We start from the raw sequence: 22,176 nt of genomic DNA, 5'->3' as shown, positions 1-22,176 counted from the left end.
TTTCCTACACCCTTGATTTAACTGTTGTACATTTGTAATGGTATATTGAGCCCTAACTTCTCACACCCTCAATTCAAATATTACACTTGTAATAACATATTGGACCCCAATTTCCTAAACCCTTGATTTAACTGTTGTACATTTGTAATGGTATATTGAGCCCTAACTTCTCACACCCTCAATTCAAATATTACACTTGTAATAACATATTGGACCCCAATTTCCTAAACCCTTGATTTAACTGTTGTACATTTGTAATGGTATTTAGCCCTAACTTCTCACACCCTCAATTCAAATATTACACTTGTAGTAATATACTGGGCCCCAATTTCCCACACCATAGAATCATCTGTTATACATTTATAATGGTAAATTGAGCCTTAAATTCTCATACCCTCTAGATTCATCTGTAATACATTTAAGATGGTATGTTGAGCTCTAAGTTCCCATACCTCAATTCAACCATGATATATATACTCTTAACTGGTCAGGAATGCTGAAAGCTAATTTCGTTTTACGTACAAAGATTTTTGTGCAGATGATATAGAAAACAACGTGCAGTTAGAGTCTATTTTCATTCTCCGTACAAAATATCCAGTGTAATAATAACATGTAACTTTTAACAGATAGCAATGAAAATGGCAGATGCAGTTTGGTTGTCGTATTATATATAACTTTGCCTTCACTCATAATTTTTAGAATTTGTAACAACTAGACCCTTATTATTACCGATAAGTGGTTTTTATTATATTTAAAGGTAAAAAAACAAAAACGGAGTTAGTTTGAAGAAACTCTGGAATCTTCAGGTCTTAATCTAATCAGATTAATCTACAAAGTCTGATCAACATATGGGTTGGGATTTTCTTTACTGGTTAATTGGCTGATATGATTCCTATTTTATATACAGGAAACTAAAGACCTAATACTATATTTCCGTTATGAAAAAACTGTTTGAATCTATCTTCAAGAATCATTTCTTAAAACATTTTCAATATTTGCACTCAATAAATAATTATCAAGGTTATTTTAAAAAGGGACTTTCTTACCTCATTAACTTATTATTCTTGTTTAAATGGTTTTTGCATTTTTGATAAGGACATTCCCGACTGAAGTTGTGTAATTAATTGTAACATTAGAAAAGCCTTCAAAAAGGTTTCACAGCAACACTGGATTCTTATAGAAATTATGAAAAAGCTCAACACTGGATTTGTGATAGAAGGCAAAAAATTGTGATAAAAAGGACTTTTTCTGACTACAAGAGAGTCAATAGTATTTCCTCATGGTCTGTTTTGGAAACTGTTCATTGTTTATGGATACCTATGTAACAGGAAAATATGTTACATCTGTTCATGACACTGAGACATTAAGTTGAAACTGTTGATAATGGTTTGTGTAACTTAGGAGGTCGTGATAAGTTTTAAGTTGTAGGCAAGAACACATTAAGTTGAAACTGTTGATAATGGTTTGTGTAACTTAGAAGGTCATGATAAGTTTTAAGTTGTAAGCAAGAACACATTAAGTTGAAACTGTTGATAATGGTTTGTGTAACTTAGGAGGTCGTGATAAGTTTTAAGTTGTAGACAAGAACACATTAAGTTGAAACTGTTGATAATGGTTTGTGTAACTTAGGAGGTCGTGATAAGTTTTAAGTTGTAGACAAGAACACATTAAGTTGAAACTGTTGATAATGGTTTGTGTAACTTAAGGTCGTGATAAGTTTTAAGTTGTAGACAAGAACACATTAAGTTGAAACTGTTGATAATGGTTTATGTAACTTAGAAGGATGTGGTAAGTTTTAAGTTGTAGACAAGAACACATTAAGTTGAAACTGTTGATAATGGTTTATGTAACTTAAGGTCATGATAAGTTTTAAGTTGTAGACAAGAACACATTAAGTTGAAACTGTTGATAATGGTTTATGTAACTTAGAAGGATGTGGTAAGTTTTTAAGTTGTAGACAAGAACACATTAAGTTCAAACTGTTGATAATGGTTTATGTAACTTAAGGTCATGATAAGTTTTAAGTTGTAGACAAGAACAAGCTGAAACTGTTGATAATGGTTTATGTAACTTAGAAGGGCGTGATAAGTTTTAAGTTGTAGACAAGAACACATTAAGTTGAAACTGTTGATAATGGTTTGTATAACTTAGAAGGGCGTGATAAGTTTTAGTTGTAGACAAGACACAGAACATATGGGTCAATGTTAAAAAGTGATGTAATGAAGTTAGCATTTTCCTACACTGAAAAATGTATTTCCCATAGAAACTTACCTCCACTCACAAAATAGAGGTTTTCGACTAGCACTGCCCTCTATCGGCGCAAATTCTCAACGCATGCCACTAGCCTTCCACCTCCCACTTCTGCATATCCATATGCAAACAATCATGCAATAGCTCTACACCAATAGGAGAATGTACATCCAGAGGATCGTAGGAAGGAGGAATGCCATGGTCGTATATATAGACAGGAATACTGCATTGTGTTACAATCAAAACTTGGCAGCATCTGGATCTGTACATTTGGTCCGTGTTAGGAAGTGCGATATGCCAGAGACACCTGCAGAATGCCACCATACTCTCAACTGAAGTGGTATGACTCATCAGGAGGACAAGCCCTCATGGTCCACCACCCCAGTGGTTAGGAACTGGCAAGTGGTAAGAACTTCCGCACTCCACTAGAAGAAGGGGGGGAGGAACGCATTGGACTGCACCACCAGAGACAGTACAATGGGTGACTGTGACACCCTATTTTGAAAAGCAGTGATATCTGGAATTGTACATCAAGTCCGCAGTAGGAAGGGCTACAGTGAAATTGACATCGGGCATGGTCACAAGGTAGACAGTGTGGATTTTCAACAAAAAAAAGGTATACCTGATCAGGCACCACTTGTCACACAGAGTGGGATCCACTATACACTAGCAAAGAGGCCCCTGAAAAAGTAAGAAAAAAAAAGCAACTATTCACAATACCAAAACGCAAAGATTTTGGTAAATAGTGATAATAATAAAAAAAAAATCAATAATATAACAAATCAACAAATCCGTGAGTAAAAACCAGCAATACTGCCAATTGAGAAGTTATTAACGAGTACAGATGTAAAAAGGGGCACTAGTTATGATAGGAGGGGTGTCACGCTCCTATTGGTGGAAAGTTGCTGAATGTGGATATGTAGAAGCAGAAGGCTAGTGGCGTACGTTGAGAATTTGTGACGATAGAGGGCAGTGCGAGTCGAGAGAAGCTATTTTGTGAGAGGAGGTGAGATATTGTATTGTATTGGAAGACTATCCCTTATGTGAAACCATCTCTGATAGCTTTAGATTCTTTGAGAGTTTTTGGATTTGTTATTATATGTTTTAAATTGATTTAAGACAGAAAATTATCTCTTTAAGAGTACTGTGTACAGTTTTGATGCACTTAAAAAGAATAGTTTAAAGACATAGACCTTTTTTTTCACTGAAGCAAAGATTCAAAGTGTTTAAGTTTTAGGGATTTGGATAAAATGCACATTTGTGTGGTGCTGAGCAGTGGAATAATAAAATAACTTAATACAAGTAATAAAACATAATCTTTGGAAGCACAAAATCTACATTCTCATCTCTTACTGATTTACTTCTTGGTAAGAAATATATTCTTGTCTAGCAATTTACCTTATGTTGTGGTTCAGGCTTTTACTTTACAGTTGTTCAGTTGTTTGTTAGATATACATATGAATGTTGAAAGGATACATTCACGTTGTGTTGAAAATAGTCCTTTGTGGTTGTTCAGAGTGAAAGTGACTTTAACAGCTTCTATCACCTGTTCTTAAAATGTTGGAATAACATTTCAGAAGTTAAGTATCTAGAACATAGATGGCCAACTGGCAGTCCGCAGACCAGATTCAGACCGTTTTTTAAAATCATATTTTAGTTTGGCTAAACTGTCAAAACAAAAACAAAAACAGAAAATGAAACCATGACCAACAAACCAGTCCTGTGACAGTTCTGAGGACTTAACTCAGCTATTTATTCAAAACCACAGAATTAATTGAGGATCTGTAGTAGACAGTAGGAATTAAAATATAAATCACACAATTATTCTGAGCGTACTTTAAGCAGTCATATAGTTTCAGTCTCCAGACTACAGTCTAGGTAAGAAACTGGCTCACAAGCATAAAAAAAGTTAGCCATCCATGACACAGAACGTAACAAAACTCTACACACATCTGAGAGTATTATTTACAAAACAGACAACTGACTTTTCGTAAGTTGACGTATTACAATGTGATTCAATGCAGTACTATTCCAGAATAAGAAACTGCTTTTAAGGATAACCATGTAAAAAAAACAACAAAAGCTTTAAGTTATTTATGAGATAATTCTTTTAAGTGTTAGAGAGTAGCCTAAATGATGACTTGAATGATTTTTTGTCACCTTGTGAGCTTTTACATCAACTGTACATCTACAGCAACTTTTCAAAGTTGTATACTTTCTTCTTTCAATCATTTCAACACTACATAGGCTTCCAAATAGCATTACTTTTAATGTTTTGGGATAAGTTCATTTTCTTGTTGAAATCCAGTTAGCTGGTCTTAGTTTACACATGTTTAGTCGGTCTCTGTTATAGCAATGTTCCCGAAGTTGTTGTTTGATCCCTTCTTAGGAGTTTGACCTTCTAGCTCGTCCAACCTCCTGTGACGACGGATGTCCAACATCACTTTTTCAAGTCTTGCTACTCTTTTCTGAGCACTACTTCCTGAAAGATAACGATATTTTCAAATGATTTATCAATTCTACTCTTTTCTGAGCACTACATCCTGAAAGATAACGATATTTTCAAATGATTTATCAATTCTACTCTTTTCTGAGCACTACTTCCTGAAAGATAATGATATTTTCAAATGATTTATCAATTCTACTCTTTTCTGAGCACTACATCCTGAAAGATAACGATATTTTCAAATGATTTATCAATTCTACAAATCCTTGGAAAGCCATCTTGGCAACTTCAACTTCTTCTAGAGTTAAACAAAACAAAAAAAAAAGGGTTAAGAAACCAATATCAAATTACAACATTCTTTCATAAGTTACAAGTTTGAGTACAAGATGTAACTTGTTATTTACATCAACATTCTTTCATAAGTTACAAGTTTGAGTACAAGATGTAACTTGTTATTTACATCAACATTCTTTCATAAGTTACAAGTTTGAGTACAGGATGTAACTTGTTATTTACATTACAAGTTTGAGTACAAGATGTAACTTGTTATTTACATCAACATTCTTTCATAAGTTACAAGTTTGAGTACAGGATGTAACTTGTTATTTACATTACAAGTTTGAGTACAAGATGTAACTTGTTATTTACATTACAAGTTTGAGTACAAGATGTAACTTGTTATTTACATTACAAGTTTGAGTACAAGATGTAACTTGTTATTTACATTACAAGTTTGAGTACAAGATGTAACTTGTTATTTACATTGCGTGATTATGAGTTACTTACTCTTAGCCATTAACATTTTGTTCTAATTAAATATTTAATGCTGTAGTTAATTTTATAGATGACATACCTCTCTTGAGATATTGAATTAGTTGAATAAAATTAATTCAGAATTTTGTTCTCAATGAAATATAACAGAAGTGGTGGTAATGTAATCGAAAACTTAGTGTTCCAAAACACGACAGGAGATATTGGTTTAAAACTGTATAGTTGATTTAATAGACCCCCTTGTCTTTGTAACAAATCCCATTAGTCTTTCGAATTGAATAAATTTACACTCTTTAAGGTCTGTTTAACATCAAGGAATCGTGCTCTTATTAAAAAGATTGTTCAAAACAAAATTTGGTTTTATGTGGGCCACTCGTATGAGATTATAGCCTGTAAATGTACATCGTAGGTGTCAAGGATGTGGGTAAACCTGACATCACTTCTCAACTCAGTCTCTGTTATATCATTCTGTGATGTTCATCTTATCAGTTTGGTAAAATTGGTGTTACAAAAAAAAAATGTCAGTTGTGCAAAACATTACAATGTAATGAACGTTGGCCATATATTGGATTATAACTCCCACTTGTTTAATAATTAAACTCATAACTCTACTATTATATCACACAATGCATGGTAATCAACACACTTGCTATTTATATATTTTTTTAGATTTGTTGGGTTTTCAAATCACACTTGGAAGAAGAATATTGCAATGGGTGTTTAAAAACATATTTCATGAATGCATGGGCAACCAGGTATTGTGTACACGTGTCTTCCAATTAGTGATGACAAACTGTGTTCATAGACTGCCCACTCACTCTAATTCAGATGGCTCGTTCATGGTAATAACTTGACTACAGTTGTTCACACCAAAACTCAGCTGAATGTCTAGACAGATCATTGTCAGATATGTAAGAAAAACCAACATTGACAGACAGAGATGATATTACATGCAGCATACAAATTGAGACATTCTGCCCTTACGTCCAGCCAAGACATGGCTGTCAAAAAGTAAATAAAATGTACACGTGCCAATTTTTGCATACAAGCAGAATTTTTTCACATAATACATGCATAATTTCTGTTAATGCAACCTTTGCATGTATGTATAAATCCATTACATGAGAATAAATACTAAAACGTCATCAATTATGGACGATCTATTTGCAGTAACACATAGAAGATAATGGATGAGTAAAATGTAAGGAACACTTGAAATTCAACTTTAAAGATGAATAGTTTTTTGTTTTTGTTTTTCCATAAAATGCGAAACTCTCAAAAACATTACTTCAGGCTTTCCTTTGGATCCCAATAAATTTCTGTGGCCCGTTCAAATTCTGCACCTCTTGAAGTTGTGTTAAATACTTTAGTTTTTAAGAGTGAACTCTATACTCTGACCTTTTATATGAATTGTATATTTTTTCTTTTTGTGTGGCATAACCAAACTTTTCAAACTGTATTCCTTTATCACCAACTGCTTTTTTATCATTATCCAGCTTAAACTAGGTTTAGATTACAGTCTATTGTCTGCTTGTTTTCATCATTATCCAGCTTAAATTAGGTTTAGATTACAATCTATTGTCTGCTTGTTTTCATCATTATCCAGCTTAAACTAGGTTTAGATTACAATCTATTATCTGCTTGTTTTCATCATTATCCAGCTTAAATTTTGTTTAGATTACAATCTATTGTCTGCTTGTTTTCATCATTATACAGCTTAAACTAGGTTTAGGTTACAATCTATTGTCTGCTTGTTTTCATCATTATACAGCTTAAACTAGGTTTAGATTACAATCTATTGTCTGCTTGTTTTCATCATTATCCAGCTTAAACTAGGATACTGTGTCAGGGCTCAGGGGATGTCTGCAAGACCGCTTCAATCTCTTTAACAACCTGAGTGAGAATTACCATGTTTAATATCCATGAAGCTGCCCTGGTAGCAATGTTTTTTATATATTTAGCTACAGGTAAATATCTAGATATTTTAAGTAAAGCTGGTGACTTTTATTAAAATTGACAATTAAGTGTAATAAGTAGTGTGAAATTGTGAAGTGAATAAAAAAACTTGTAAATTCATATAGATATGCTATATACTTGCCAAGTTTTCAAAATTCTCATGGGAGAGATTTTGCGCGACTCACGGCAAATCAAGCAACTTAGAAGCACGTGAACAATCACGGTTGGTTTATATTGATAAATACATCTTATTTGTATAATCAGTTTTCACTGGCCAAGAAGAAAGTGAAGCCCGATTTCGAGTATGAATCACGTGTTTACTCAACTGGTTTTGCTATAGAAAGCAAACGATTGGCTGATGTTTATTAATGTATGAAAAAGTTAATCAAGTTACATATTAGGTTGTCAAGAAATTAATTTTGCGTTTTAGAACACTTTCATTAACCACCCCCAAAAAAACGTACATCAAGTATAATAGTTAAACGAACCACTTAAAGGTCACGTTAGTGTAGCCTATATAATGTGTAAAGTTTAGTATACTCTAATCCATTATAGTGATGGTACACGATGAGACACACATATGGCATGTAATGCTGTTTTAATACAAGAAGGGAAACAACGCCTCTGTAGCTACAAAGAATATCAAAGAAGTTTATGTAAATGTTTTGAATGTTTAAAGCAAGCCCTTCATCAGAAACACCCTTCACTCATTAATCAGAAAGGTGTTCTTCTTCTCCACGACAATGCACATCCACATGTGGCACGGTTGTTGCAACACAAGATTATGGAGTTGAGTTGGAAAGTTCTCCCCCACCCACCATATTCTCCAGATATGGCACCATCAGATTACCATCTTTTTTGTTCGCTTCAACACCATCTTAATGGGATATTTTGTGCAAACGTGGAAGGTGTTAAAGAGGACATTGACATGCTTTTTTGCTTCAAAGCCAAGTGATTTCTTTAATCAGGGAATTAACAACCTGATTGTAAGATGTAAAAGCATCATTGATAAGAATAGAGACTATTTCATTTAATAAATGTTTTGTTTTGAGATATAAGTTGTTCAGGTTTTTTCATCTAAAAAAAAAGCGACATTAATTTCTCAATGACCTAATAAATTGGTAGAAATGACCTATTCTTAAAACCCTATAGGTAGATTGGATCAAAGGTCCAAATTCAGGAAACTCCCACCCAAATCGTGAGAGTTGGCAAATATGATGCTGAATAAATTATGTTTCTCATTTTTCAGGGAGGGACAAGTGCCCCCTCCTACAGATGCCCATGCTTTTGCCAAAATTAATAAAACTTCATTGATGCCATTTCACTATCCTTTTGAAGCCCATATATGGTTTCAGTTTTTAAATTTCCAGTCTCCTAATACACTGATTTAAATTTTCAAATAAATAGGTTCAATTAAACCTGACAGCTCCCAAAACTCCCTTGATTCCATATTTTTGCTCTCCCCCACAACTATTTTGAAAAAACAAAACAAAAACATTCTTCATCTACATTCTGTGATGACAGAGAACCTATTTTCAAAATTTCAAGTCCATTTATTAAAAAATGTGGGAGGAGTTAGAATTCTAGTAAACGTAGAACATGAACAGTTACAACTGAGAATTAATATCTATATTTTATTATAATTTTTAATACAACGGATTTTGTTTTAATTTATTACATACAATATGACTTTCCTTGAAAAAAGTTTCTTAATTATTAGTTGGAATTAGAAAGCTAAGAACAATATTAAAATGAGAGTATAACTTCAGATTACTTTTAATTTGTTAAGCTTAACGCTAGCAGTTTGTTACTAAGTTTATATAATGTTTGACTCTTCATCGCTAGGCAATGAATGGTATTTCTAACTTTGTCACTGACAGTAAACTTGTTTATTATTCTCAATCTTTAGTTTAAAGAATAATGTATACAAGATAAAATACATGTACATTTTGCAAAGAGACTACTTCAAATATTTTGCAAATTTTGCACATGCATTATCTATCTATGCTGCATGATGGTCGGTTTTGTATTTTTGCAGGTTTAATGGGGGGGGGGGGGGTCCTGTGAAACCATAGGTATATTAACTTGACTATGATTTGTTCTAAAAAATGTAGCATTTAAATGTAATTAATGATTTGTAGAATGGTTTCACATAGCTTTTGAAATGGTGTCTTACAAACGGGGCATATCGAAATTTGGGCACGAGTCCACCTAAATTTCCTTTTACTGGGTTAAGCTACTGTTGTGGCTACTAGTATTTATGGCTAGCTACTAAATGTCAAGAGATATTTGGCATTCACTGCTTACAAGAGATTGTTAAATCACACACTCATAGTGTTGATCAAAGAAAATGGAAGAAGGCAAAGAATGGTGACACATTAGGCTTAGTGATAGAAAGCAAAGAATGGTAATACATTAGGCTTAGTGATAGAAAGCAATGAATGGTGATGCATTAACTTAGTGATAGAAAGCAAAGAATGGTGATACATTAGGCTTAGTGATAGAAAGCAAAGAATGGTGATGCATTAAGCTTAGTGATAGAAAGCAAAGAATGGTGATATATTAGGCTTAGTGACAAAAAGGAAAGAATGGTGATACATTAGGCTTAGTGACAAAAAGGAAAGAATGGTGATACATTAGCTTTGTGACAGAAAGCAAAGAATGGTGATACATTAGCTTTGTGACAGAAAGCAAAGAATGGCAATACATTAGGCTTAATGATAGAAAGCAAAGAATAGTGATTCATTAAGCTTAATGATAGAAAGCAAAGAATGGTGATATATTAGGCTTAGTGATAGAAAGCAAAGAATGGTGATACATTAGGCTTAGTGATAGAAAGCAAAGAATGGTGATACATTAAGCTTAGTGACAAAAAGGAAAGAATGGTGATACATTAATTTTGTGACAGAAAGCAAAGAATGGTGATACATTAATTTTGTGACAGAAAGCAAAGAATAGCAATACATTAGGCTTAGTGATAGAAAGCAAAGAATAGTGATTCATTAGACTTAGTGATAGAAAGCAATGAATGGTGATACATTAGCATTCTTCTGGAAAGAAGAGTAAGACTAATGAGGTTCCCTCCAAGGTATACTTTGGGTCCTCTCATTAATAATACTTGGAAAGAGCCAAATTTCTGCACAAAGAATTATTGGAGTTGTAGAAAAAGAAAAGGATTTAAGCATGGTTGGTGATAAAGTCTTGAAAATTTTTTACCGATACTCTAGTAATGCCACATTTAAAGCATTATTTTTAGTTATATTCTAGTAATTTTTACATTCAAATACACTTATTAATCAATTACGTTCAACTAATTGATTATTCTCATGACACTGATTTTCTTATTTTCAGCTTTTTTTTTTAAAGACAAATTCAAACTTCCCTTCATTTAACGTGACAGACATCTCCTGGTATAACAATTTAGTATTAAGTTACTTTTTAATCCTAAACTATTGTACAAGAAAATGTATCATATATGCAATATAGTATAAAAACTGCAACAAGGTGAAAAATATTATTTATATTGTTCTATGTGTTTCTACCTGCAAATTTTCAGAAGTTTATCAAAACTAAATAAATTAATTTCGTCCTTAGACTTTATGAGTAACGTTCTTGCAACAGTGTGTGATAGATATTGTATAATTCAGTGAAAATACATTTATTCCAATGCTAAACAAACAAAGATAATACAACATGTACAATTTGGCAAGAAAACTTATAACAGATGACCTGCAGAGATAAAAATTATTTGTGAAACCATTCCTCTTGTGATCAAACAAATGACTATTTCTATTTAAATGCATCAAGTTTCTTTCCATGAAATAAATGGTATTTGATAGTTTGAAGTACAAATATGGCTTATTTCAACAAAAACCAGTTTTAACTCAATTTTTCCACTGCAGCTTTATTATCACCAAACATGTGTGGGTACATTTGCAATTGAATAGAAATTTTATACATTTTTTGTATCCATGCACAGCTTTGCTCACAGTTTGAATGTAATGTTCTTCAGATTTTGTAGTATATGCTGGTGGGATTTAGGCATGGACCGAAATGACATGGTAAGGCTTCAAAATTGTTTTCGTATAACATACTCATATATTTAGAATATTAATGATTAAGGTGTAAAGATGATTCAACAAATCAACTCTCTCCCTAGTGTACAGGGCTTATCATACCGACATTTCAAAATTCGAACAGACCTTTCTTTTCGAGAAATTTGTAAGTTGTGCAGAGCACTCTGATAAAACAAATGTAACTGTATGACCTTTCATTTAAAACAAATTATGTTTGATTTTCCTTCGCACAGATTTTTTACTAAAGTGATTTTTACTAACCTAAGTACAGTTTTACTTTGTTTGTATTTAAGCACAAAGCTACACAATGGGCTATCTGTGCTCTGCCCACCACGGGTATCGAAACCCAGATTCTAGAGTTGTAAGTCCGCAGACATACCGCTGTGCCACTGGGGAGGCCAGAAGGAGAGAGAGATCAAGCAGCATAAATGAGTTCTGTTTTTATTTTGTGATCATGCTTATTTAACTTTGGACTTATAGATGGAGATTATATTTGCTTATAACCAAAATCTACAAATAGTAGTATAAATCCCAGATGGTGGTTGGGATTTAGATTATAAGAGTGTACAAGATTTTTTGATCTACAACTTAATATTTGTACTTTTTTTATTTCTTGACATTGGTATTGTGAGTGTAATATCACTCCAACAACTAGCTGTAATGGGTTTGGATTCTTTATATTTAATCACCCAAGCCTTTTTGTTATTGTTCTTCAGAAGTGAGATACTTTTAATGTCTTTTAGATGCTACTGCCACAGATAACTTCCTCCAAATTTATACCTCTTGTAGTTGTTCTACACTGTTATAAATTTTTATTTTGTTTTGTTTTTGTCCAGAGCAACTTGAATGCAGTGACAATTAGTCATAAGATTATATAAAGATATACATGTACTTTGAAAGGTAACTCCACACTGGCAGCATGATGGTAGTTATGATTTCTATAGTAACAAACTTTGAAAGTTCACTCCACACTGGCAGTCTTCTGATAGTCAGAGTTTCTCTAGTAACAAACTTTAAAGGTAACTCCATGCTGGCAGTCTTCTGGTAGTCAGGAGTTTCTCTAGTAACAAACTTTGAAAGGTAACTCCACACTGGCAGTCTTCTGGTAGTCAGGAGTTTCTCTAGTAACAAATTACTTTGAAAGGTAAATATTAAAGACCAACTACTTTTCATGTTTTTGAGATAAAGGATATAGATATAGGATAGGATAAACCTTATTAAGGGCAGGATCCTTCTATCCAAAAGTTTTTCTGAAGTTTCTCAAACATATATTACTATAACTAACATTTTGGGAGTTTTGAAATTATAGGAGTGAAGTAAATACTAAACAATGTAATACAATATTATTTATAGATATTCAAACAGCAAAGTCTTTGTTACTAGAGAAACTCCTGACTACCAGAAGACTGCCAGTGTGGAGTTACCTTTCAAAGTAATTTGTTACTAGAGAAACTCCTGACTACCAGAAGACTGCCAGTGTGGAGTGAACTTTCAAAGTTTGTTACTATAGAAACTCCTGACTACCAGAAGACTGCCAGTGTGGAGTGAACTTTCAAAGTTTGTTACTATAGAAACTCCTGAATACCAGAAGACTGCCAGTGTGGAGTTACCTTTCAAAGTTTGTTACTATAGAAATTCATAACTACCATCATGCTGCCTATAAGATATCTCACTTTTGGAAAAAAATAATATGTAACTTTGTAAATCTAAGCAGTATAGAAACAGACTCTTACTTTGAAAAAAACGTATTTTGTTTTACATGAGTGGTTAATTTATCAAGTAGTCCACTAGGAGAAGCAGTGCAAATTTGTTTTGGATTTAGTAGGATTTATGGACAGTAAAAAGGTGCATTTCGTAAAACATTGAGTTGTTTGTGTGAATAAAAGGTGATTTCAAAAGATCAACTTGTCTTTTTGATTCTGTTGTTTCTTTTTCTGTGATTTTACATTCAGATTGTTTTACTCAGTATCGATGGAAACATAAAATATTAGAAGATTATGTAAATATCTTTGTTTTTACCTGGTGTAGAACGGTGCCTTGGTGTGACTTTAGGTGTTGTTACCTCATTCCCATCATCATCAAAATCAAATTCATTAGGCTCAAGCCTACAATGGAAGAAATAACAACATAAGAAATGGCAACATGATAAAAGGCTCTTTGATTCATCAAGAGCATTAGCAAACCAAAATAAGAACATTCTTTTAAAGAAACCTAAATATAGTCTATCATATCAATTGTTTATTTAATAACTGTATGTATTATACCACATAAGCTATTCCACAAGTTTATAACTCTAGCCATCAAATTATGTACAGGTCTCTATCTAGATGACCTGGTGGTTAGGGCATTTGACTCACAATCTGCAGGGTGTAGGTTCAAATCCACCCTTTCAGCTGTGGGGGCATTATAAAGTGATGGTCAATAGTGGGTAATGTTGACTGGCTTCTTTCCTTCTAGTCTATCACTGCTAAATTAGGGAAGGTTAGTACTGATAGCCCATAAGGAGCCAAACTACCTAGGCTTCTGAAGCTTCTTAATATTCAACTTTGTATTTATAATCATTCCATCACTGTATGTAGAGATCTTAACACAATCTAATATTGTGTAAATAAACCATAAAATAAATTCACTGACAAAAAGAACAATGAGTGACACAATTTGAGTTCGAAACAATTTTGTGGTGCAAAAAAAGATTGAGAGTTTGTTCTAATTCTTCAGGCTTAGCAAAGGGTCCTTGAATATCAAACAAATCGTACGAGCTTTGGAAGTTTAGATGCAGAGTTGTTTTCATACAACTATTATTTTAGGAACAGTTACAAGAATAAGTCGTATATTTTTCTTTATCAAAAAGTCTATACTACAAAGATAAGCTTACATATTTGTATTTGTTTTTATTGAAATGAAGAAGTTAAAGGCAATATTATTCAGTTTTCACAATTATTAGATGTTAGAATACAATACTAGCTAAAAAAAATTGTTATCTTTGAACTGACAAGATTGGAATGTTGAGTTAAATATCAAGAGTTATTGTAACAAAATTATAAAAACCCTATAACCCGAGTGCTTTCGAAAGGTGAACCTTTCTTCTTCAGGGGGCAAACTCAAGAAGAAAGGTCCACCTTTTGAAAGTGCTCCGGTTATAGGGTTTTTTATCATTTTGTATCAAAACTTCTTGATCCTATGTGTTTTTCTGACATCATGAAGAGTTGTTTTAAGTACAAGTTTAGCATTTTTTGAGTTTAGAATATGAAGTGCTGGTATTACTAGGCAAAATGGAATTTTTTCACCTATAAAAGTTCTTTTTATATTTATCAGATATGCAAATTTTAAAATTATGCTCCAATTTAATACTAGTAGTTATAATAAGTATGAATTTACTATAGTCTAAGCAAATGGTCACTGCTTAAGTAAACAATTAATAAATGATGACCAGTCCAATAAAATTTAAGTATGTCTTACTTTTACAGCAGATAACATGAGGTTTAATTAGAAACTTAATATATTTCGGATTTTTAAAGACATTTTTGAAAAATTTTGAACGAAAAATATTAATTAATTACATATCAGGAAAACTAAGTTTTAAAGGTATAAATTTTTGTTTGTTTTATCAAAAAAAAAGTCAAAGAAATGAAGACGTGAAGAAAACTGTGTGTCCAGTTTGATGCTCTTTAAACTTCACTGGATTTAATCATTGTTTAATAGGATTCACTCAACTACTACAAATAACACACCTTTTCTAACTGACACAGATCTACAGTTCAAAGTAATATTCTATGCACTTTTAAACATTCAGTAGTGATTGACATTTTATAAACTTAAAAAGAGTCCTTTGTAAAGTCCCTAATATAATCAAATTAAAAATTAACTCAACATTTCACTTAAAACAGACATTAGTGACAGATTTTCAGAAACTTAATTATATCTGCAAGAGAAATAAAAAAAAATTCTTCTGAAACACATCATTTACTCATCACAAAAATAGTAAACTTTACTAACTGTTTACTGTCTTCAATTTCCGGCATTCTTCTGTCTATGCTTTCTGATTCATTTGAATGGACACTCGGTGAGCGACGACCTGGACAATGCCATTCTAGTTCAATAATACCTCGTTTATCTAAGATGTTGTATAAACGGACAATGTCTTCTGCTTTGGGTTGCCAGTTTTGGTTGGAAACATTTTCTTCTTTGATCCCAAAATATTTTTCTTCATCACTACATGACACGTTCCAATCTTCTTGGTCTCTCTCTTGAGCCTGCCTAACTTCAGTCATTGTATTCAGTTTTTGTCAAACAACATATATTCGGCTGCAATCAGATATTTGTTAAACATTTACAAATTATAAAGTATGATTATATTCTAACATTCATAGAGATGTAACACTTACACACGAGCTTGAGTATTAACTAGCTCAAAATTCAAGTTCTGAGCCTGCTTTTATTAATTTAGATAACTTACCTGACCTAGAACATTAACTTTAAAGCTGCTACACCTTACGAGATGTCTCAATATGCATCAGAATGCTTTTGTTTGGGAAACAAAGTACAGCTCACAGACAGGAAATGATCACGTTTATTTCCAGTTGCCAATAACGATGACAAAATCATAAATCAGTTTTCCAAAAGGTACGTCATGGCACATTGAGATGGAAGTGTACTACAAAAAATTCTGATTTTATATACATTTATGAAAAACAAAGACTTATAATAAAATACATTAACAATTTTAATGTAATACTAAAGAGTGGAAGTCAAGAATAATGTGTTTTAACGTATTAACCACACTACATTTGCACCAGTATCCAAGATAATTCTCAGACAGAGTTACCTGGTGGCAGCCATCTCATCTTCAGGTAGCCAACACAAATATAGCAGTGAAAGTACGGTGGAAGGCAGGTAGTTAAAACCGCCCACCATCAACTCTTGGGCTACTCATTTATGAACAAATAGTGGGACTTAAATTTTGGAGACGAGTTGAATGGGTAATGAAGAAAACTTTATTATAAATGTACGACGTTTCGACAAGTTTATGTTATTCTCAGGTACAAGTAGTTAACATAGACACAGGAATATATATATATATATATACAGTATGGAACAAAGAGGTCACATGACCAGAGATAGCTTCACAGCCTAGTATAGGTATCTTGGAGTCTGGTTTTATAGTGGGGCTGTTTCGTTCAATTAAGATAGCTTTCTTTATTCTGTATTTATTGATGTTTGGTTCTTTGTTTGAAATTACAGGGTTTTGTATAGATATACTGTGTTTTTTCGAGTTGAAATGGTGGTAAACATGGAAAGGTGTTTTATTTTATGTTCCGTGAATCTGGTTTCCAATTTTCTTCATTACCCAGTCAAGCCATCTCCAAACTTTTAAATTGTAGGATTAACCATCATATTATAATACCTCCACAGCTGAAAGGGAAAGTATGTTTGGTAATGGGAATTTGAACCCGGAATCTGCTGATTGAGAGTCAAGCACCCTAACCACCATGCCATATCAATCCCACTATTTAAACAGTACTATTAGTACTGCGGTACTAAACAAGTTTTACTAATTTTGGTTAAATTATATTTTTATTCTTAAGTTTACTTAAAATATAGCTCTAATAGTAAGGCATGGAAGTACTATCATCCCTAATAATATTGGCCTAACGCATGCCGTATCTTAAATATTTTTATCCGATAGTCCATTGCAAAGACAATTTCCTTCAATTGTTCAATAAATATTTAGAAAACGTTTAATAAGACACATTTCTAACAAAAATATAAACTTACGTACCCGAAACGGCTGTTTTTGCGATAAGACTAGAAATATTACCCTATATAAAACTGTGTGAAAGTCAACTTTTTTAAGTTGTAACAGAAATCTTGAAACAACATTTGAAACGTTTATCACATGAGAGTACGTCGCTGAAGTTGTCTACTCTTCTTTGATCATTGCATATCAAAAGATAAATGCTGAAAATATCTTCTCAATCGTCTGTGACGGTATTTGATACAATTTCACATCCTGTATTAACTTTGGGGTAAATACTTTTCCAACACCACATTCATTCATAATACATAAACGCCTCTTTAACACGACTAATAACTGGAATAGCGTCTAGATTTTCTGTAAAACTAAAAATCAAACTTGCAATACATACAGTAAATGAATAATGGCCTATCTTTTAATTCTTCTAACTTTGAAACTAAATACTTTTCAACACTAAACTCACGTACAATTTTCATAAGGCATAGTTAATTACATCAAATAGGATTAATAACTGGAATAGTCCCCTTATTTTCCATAATAGAAATAAACTGTATATCAATGACCTAAGTTCCAGCGCTTCTAACTTCGGAATTAAATACTTTTTCACCACAAAATTAGTTCATAACTTTTGTAAGACATATGTAACTAATTTAGTAATGATTAATAACTTCTAGTACAGTCTTCTGATTCTCCATAATAAAAAGAGTTAATATATATAATACTTACCTTTGAAATTAGATTATTTCAAATATCAAACTTAATCGTAATTTTCATAAGAAAAGCACAACCCTAAGGTTTCTGGGGGGAGGGAGTTATTTACCCTATATTTGACTTCAGAGCCTGGGAGTGTCCTACACAAATTTTCAAGTTTAACTAGTAGCACTAATCTAAAGTTGTTTCATCAACATCAGAATACGACCTTTAAAGTTTAACTATGGATGAAATAAACCTTTTTTTTTCTTCACTCGACATAACTTTAACAAGTTACCGCACATTACCAGTATGGTATAAAGACATATCACGTGCTTTCAACCAGCTTTTGGTAATGCAGAAATTTTTACAATATTTCACTTCCATAGTTTATATGCTGTTTTAGCATAAACAGTTTGTACAGGAAAACAATGAAGTTCGCTTCAACATAACATAGCGTTCTGGGACAACATGGAACCTATTGGTCCATCTCGGCTGTTCCATCCTCTAAACTAAATTAATATAATTTTTAAAAAATCTTAAAGTCAGCCCTTATCATTCATATACTTATCAAGCTTTTTCTTAAACTCACTTAAATTTACTGCCTCCACAACATCCGAAAACAACCCATTCCAAAGACCAACCACCCTGTTAGAAAAATGAAACTCTTAGCTGAAGATAACTCCTACCTTGCCGCAATATATTTTTGTATTCCCTAGTCCTATTATTCTCACTGTTAAGCACGCAAAAAGATGATGCATCAACACTATCAATTCCCTTTACAATCTTAAACACCCCAATCAAATCCCCCCTAACTCTTCTTTATTTTCAAGAGAAAACAATTTGAGAGGTTTTCAGCTCCTCCTCGTATGACAACCCCTCCATCCCAGGCACCATTCTAGTAACATTTCTCTGAACCCTTTACAACAATTCAATGTCTTTCTTAAGGTAAGAAGCCCAAGACTGAACACAATATTCCAAATGTATCCTAACCAGTGACCTGTACAATGAAATTATAGCCTCTTTAGGCTTCAATATTTCTGTAGATACGACCTAAAATCCTATTTGCTTTACCACTAGCAAGAATACATTGCTTGGATAGCTTTAGAGACTGATCAACTATTACACCAATATCCCTTTCCTTCATGACACTATTAAGGTTATTCCCATCCAAATTATGCTTATAATTAAAATTATAATAACCCACATGCATTATCTTGCATTTATTAAAATTAAAACTCATCTGCCATTCATTTACCCAACTTACTAAATGATCTAAATCCTTTTGCAAATCAGCAGCATCGTCTTCACAGCTAGCAACACCCAAGACCTTAATATCATCTGCAAATTTAAGCAATTTATTGAATATTTCTTCATATATGTCACTGATGTAAATCAAAAAGAGCAAAGGTCCTAAGACTTGGCCCTGAGGTACCACACTTGTGACATTAATCCAGTTTGACTGAACTCTATTTGTAACAACCCTCTGCTTTCTTTCATCCAGCTACTCCTCTATCCAACTAGCTAATTTATACCTCACACCTATAGATATAAATTTTACTAGCATTTTATATGGCACCTTGTCAAATGCTTTCTGAAAATCCAAATGCACCAAATCTACACCATTACCCTCATCTACATAGGCAGTAACCTTTTCAAAGAATGTCAAAAGATTTGTAAAGCAACATTTTCCTTTAGTGAAACCATGTTGACTATCCAATATAATTATAACCTTTGTTAAATGACTTTGCAAAGCATCTTTTATCAGACTTTCCAAAACTTTTCCTTCCCACAGCTGATGTAAGACTAATGAGTCTCTAGTTACTGGGACAATTTTTATCACCTCCCTTGAAAAGAGGAGTTACACTAGCTAACTTCCAATCCTTTGGTACCTGCCTACTATTCAAGGATTGACAAAAAATAGTAGCAAGTGACTCAAATATCCAATCTTTAACCACCTTCAAAACCGTTGGGGAAGTATTATCTGGCCAAGGAGACTTATCGTTTTTTAAATTTCCAATTTTTTTCTTAATCAGCTCAGAATTAATGCAGTCATCTTGTTTGTTCCATTTATCCACTGTTCAAGATGTGGAATACTGCTTAAATCTTCGTTAGTAAAAAGCGAAGAAAAAGAAAAGTTAATAACCCAGCCATCTCCTAATCATCAGATATTAGTCTTCCTTTATCATCCCTCAAGGATTCTACCCCATCCTAACACATTGTTTACCCTTGATGTATATAAAGAAGTCATTACTGTTAATTTTTATATTTTCAGCCAACCTTTTTTCATACATCCTTTTTGATGTCCTTATTTTCCTGTTTCACCAACTTTCTTGATCTTCTATAATCTTTTAAATCTGTCATGCCAGTCAATTCAAATTTCTTATGCTTTTCTTTAATTTTTATTTGTTCAAGTAGCTTTGTGTATTTGTTCTTTATAGCGGATTATACCTACTCTGTCAGAGGGAATGTTGTGGTATGCTTCACTTAAGTGTTAGAGGGATCAGCATTTGCAACGTCCTTTGCTGGTTGAGGAGTTGATGTCTGTATGCTATGGCCATCAAATGCTAGGAGAAAACAACAATCAGATGTGCTGCCTTCACAAGAGAAATAATAGGGGCTTTGTGCAAAATCAAATACTTTTTTCTCAGTTGTATTGATTTATATCGAGAGGCAGAAACTTGACGATCTATTCAATGATCCAGTAGAGGTGACCGGCCACTTGTTTGTGCAAGTATAAATGCTGTGTTTTCGTTTTCTTTGCACTAAATATAGATTGTGTTAATTTTCTCGCAAACTTGTTCAGTCCTTTTATTTGATCACATAAAATGAATACTCAGTCAAGTTTTCAAACCTCTTTAAGTTTCCTGTTAAAGCAAACCTATCTGATAATTGTCCAGAAATTAGTTTTACTTCAGAATACCACACAGAAACATATGCACATATTTTCTAAAATCTGATATAGTTATAAGATGACCAGATGTTTCCTGTTAGATATACAAGACTGTTTAGTTTAAGCATTATTATTTAGTTTATTTAGTGATTTAGTATTTAATTTTCAAATCAGCAGAGTCTTAAAACACAATATGCAGAAATACTAAGAAACACCATTGATATTATGCATGACTTGACTGTGTAACTAGTTGTCTAACTAATTATTTTAGTTTTTCTAGACGTCGTTATTGGGAGTTGATGTTTCAATGTTACTCAACCTGATAATCTCCTAACTTTGAGGTGGTGTCTTTAGTTGTTAATCTCTAATTTAACGAATTCTAGTTCTATCACCAACTGTAGAGTTTCCTTTACAAGTGTACAACTATTCTGCTTCAGCCTAATTCTAATATCCTCGTCTGTTATGGCATCCATAAATTGGACATATACTAACAAATCTATCATTTCATGAGAGCATCTGGGCAAGATAACTGGACAGTCCTTTCTAAATGTTCTAAAAGTTCGGCTAAGGTTTTTCTTTCCTCCATATCTCATTCTGGAATTTTGCTCTGGATACTTCTTTCTGGTGTGTCACTCAAAATACTTTGGATAATGCACCTTTTGATGCTTGATAGTTATTACAGTTCTTAGCTGGAAGATTACTCAATGTTGTCAAAGCTGGTCCTTTTAAATGGGTACCAAATAATATAACTTGTTGTTCACTATTCTACCCATTTACTCTGGAAATTATTTCAAACTGAGCCTGTTATGCCTCCTATGGTACTTTCTCATAATATGTTATTGTACTTTCAATTGGTTAATGTAGAGCTGATCAGCTAAATTTTGAATTTGATTTTGGTAGTGACATGGCTGTCATAGTCCAGGAAGGTCCGGCATACACATATGGCACAGCATTAATGGTAATAGGTGTAGATCATAGGTAATTTTCGGGTCAATGCAGAAAGAAGGTGTGGCTGATTTAATCTTTGCATTTAGTAATTCGTTTTTCGAAAGCAACAGTAATAGCCATTAACTGGAGCTACAATGGATATCAAGTAACACAACATGGGTCTATTAGTCTGTGAACCCCTATTGAATTCATCTGGGGTTGCAGAAGGACAGGCATCTCGACATAGTTTGTCTATGTGTCCTGCTGAATCCAGAATCACTCCACAGCTTATGGAGTTTTGTTAACTCATCTTCCTGTTTCAGAGAGATTCTATGTTGCCCCACAGATTATTATCTTCATCCACAAATATCAGCTGTGCCACCTGCCAGTGATGCAGCTTGGGTTGGTAAAG

At 33.0% G+C, this 22,176-nt stretch overlaps 1 protein-coding gene across 2 annotated transcripts; it reads right to left on the bottom strand.

Moving 5' to 3' along the window:
* Window positions 1–1,549: 1,549 nt before the first annotated feature.
* On the bottom strand, window positions 1,550–17,579 carry LOC106472399 (PAXIP1-associated glutamate-rich protein 1-like). Of its 2 annotated transcripts, none has more exons than XM_013933042.2 (4): window positions 17,279–17,579; window positions 15,496–15,804; window positions 13,519–13,604; window positions 1,550–4,732 (listed from the first exon to the last, which is right to left on the bottom strand). In XM_013933042.2, exons 2-4 carry the CDS (start codon window positions 15,768–15,770, stop codon window positions 4,584–4,586), a joined length of 510 nt encoding a protein of 169 aa, XP_013788496.1. In that variant the 5' UTR covers window positions 15,771–15,804; window positions 17,279–17,579; the 3' UTR covers window positions 1,550–4,583. The 2 variants fall into 2 exon arrangements, with proteins under 2 accessions (XP_013788496.1, XP_022256686.1); XM_022400978.1 differs by lacking the exon at window positions 17,279–17,579 and adding an exon at window positions 15,956–16,453.
* Window positions 17,580–22,176: the final 4,597 nt, after the last annotated feature.

This window comes from Limulus polyphemus, unplaced genomic scaffold (assembly GCF_000517525.1).
Source record: "Limulus polyphemus unplaced genomic scaffold, Limulus_polyphemus-2.1.2 Scaffold5300, whole genome shotgun sequence".
Classification (NCBI taxonomy): domain Eukaryota; kingdom Metazoa; phylum Arthropoda; class Merostomata; order Xiphosura; family Limulidae; genus Limulus; species Limulus polyphemus.
The sequence above is the reverse complement of the archived record's forward strand: the minus strand, read 5'-3'. Positions and strand labels throughout refer to the sequence as shown.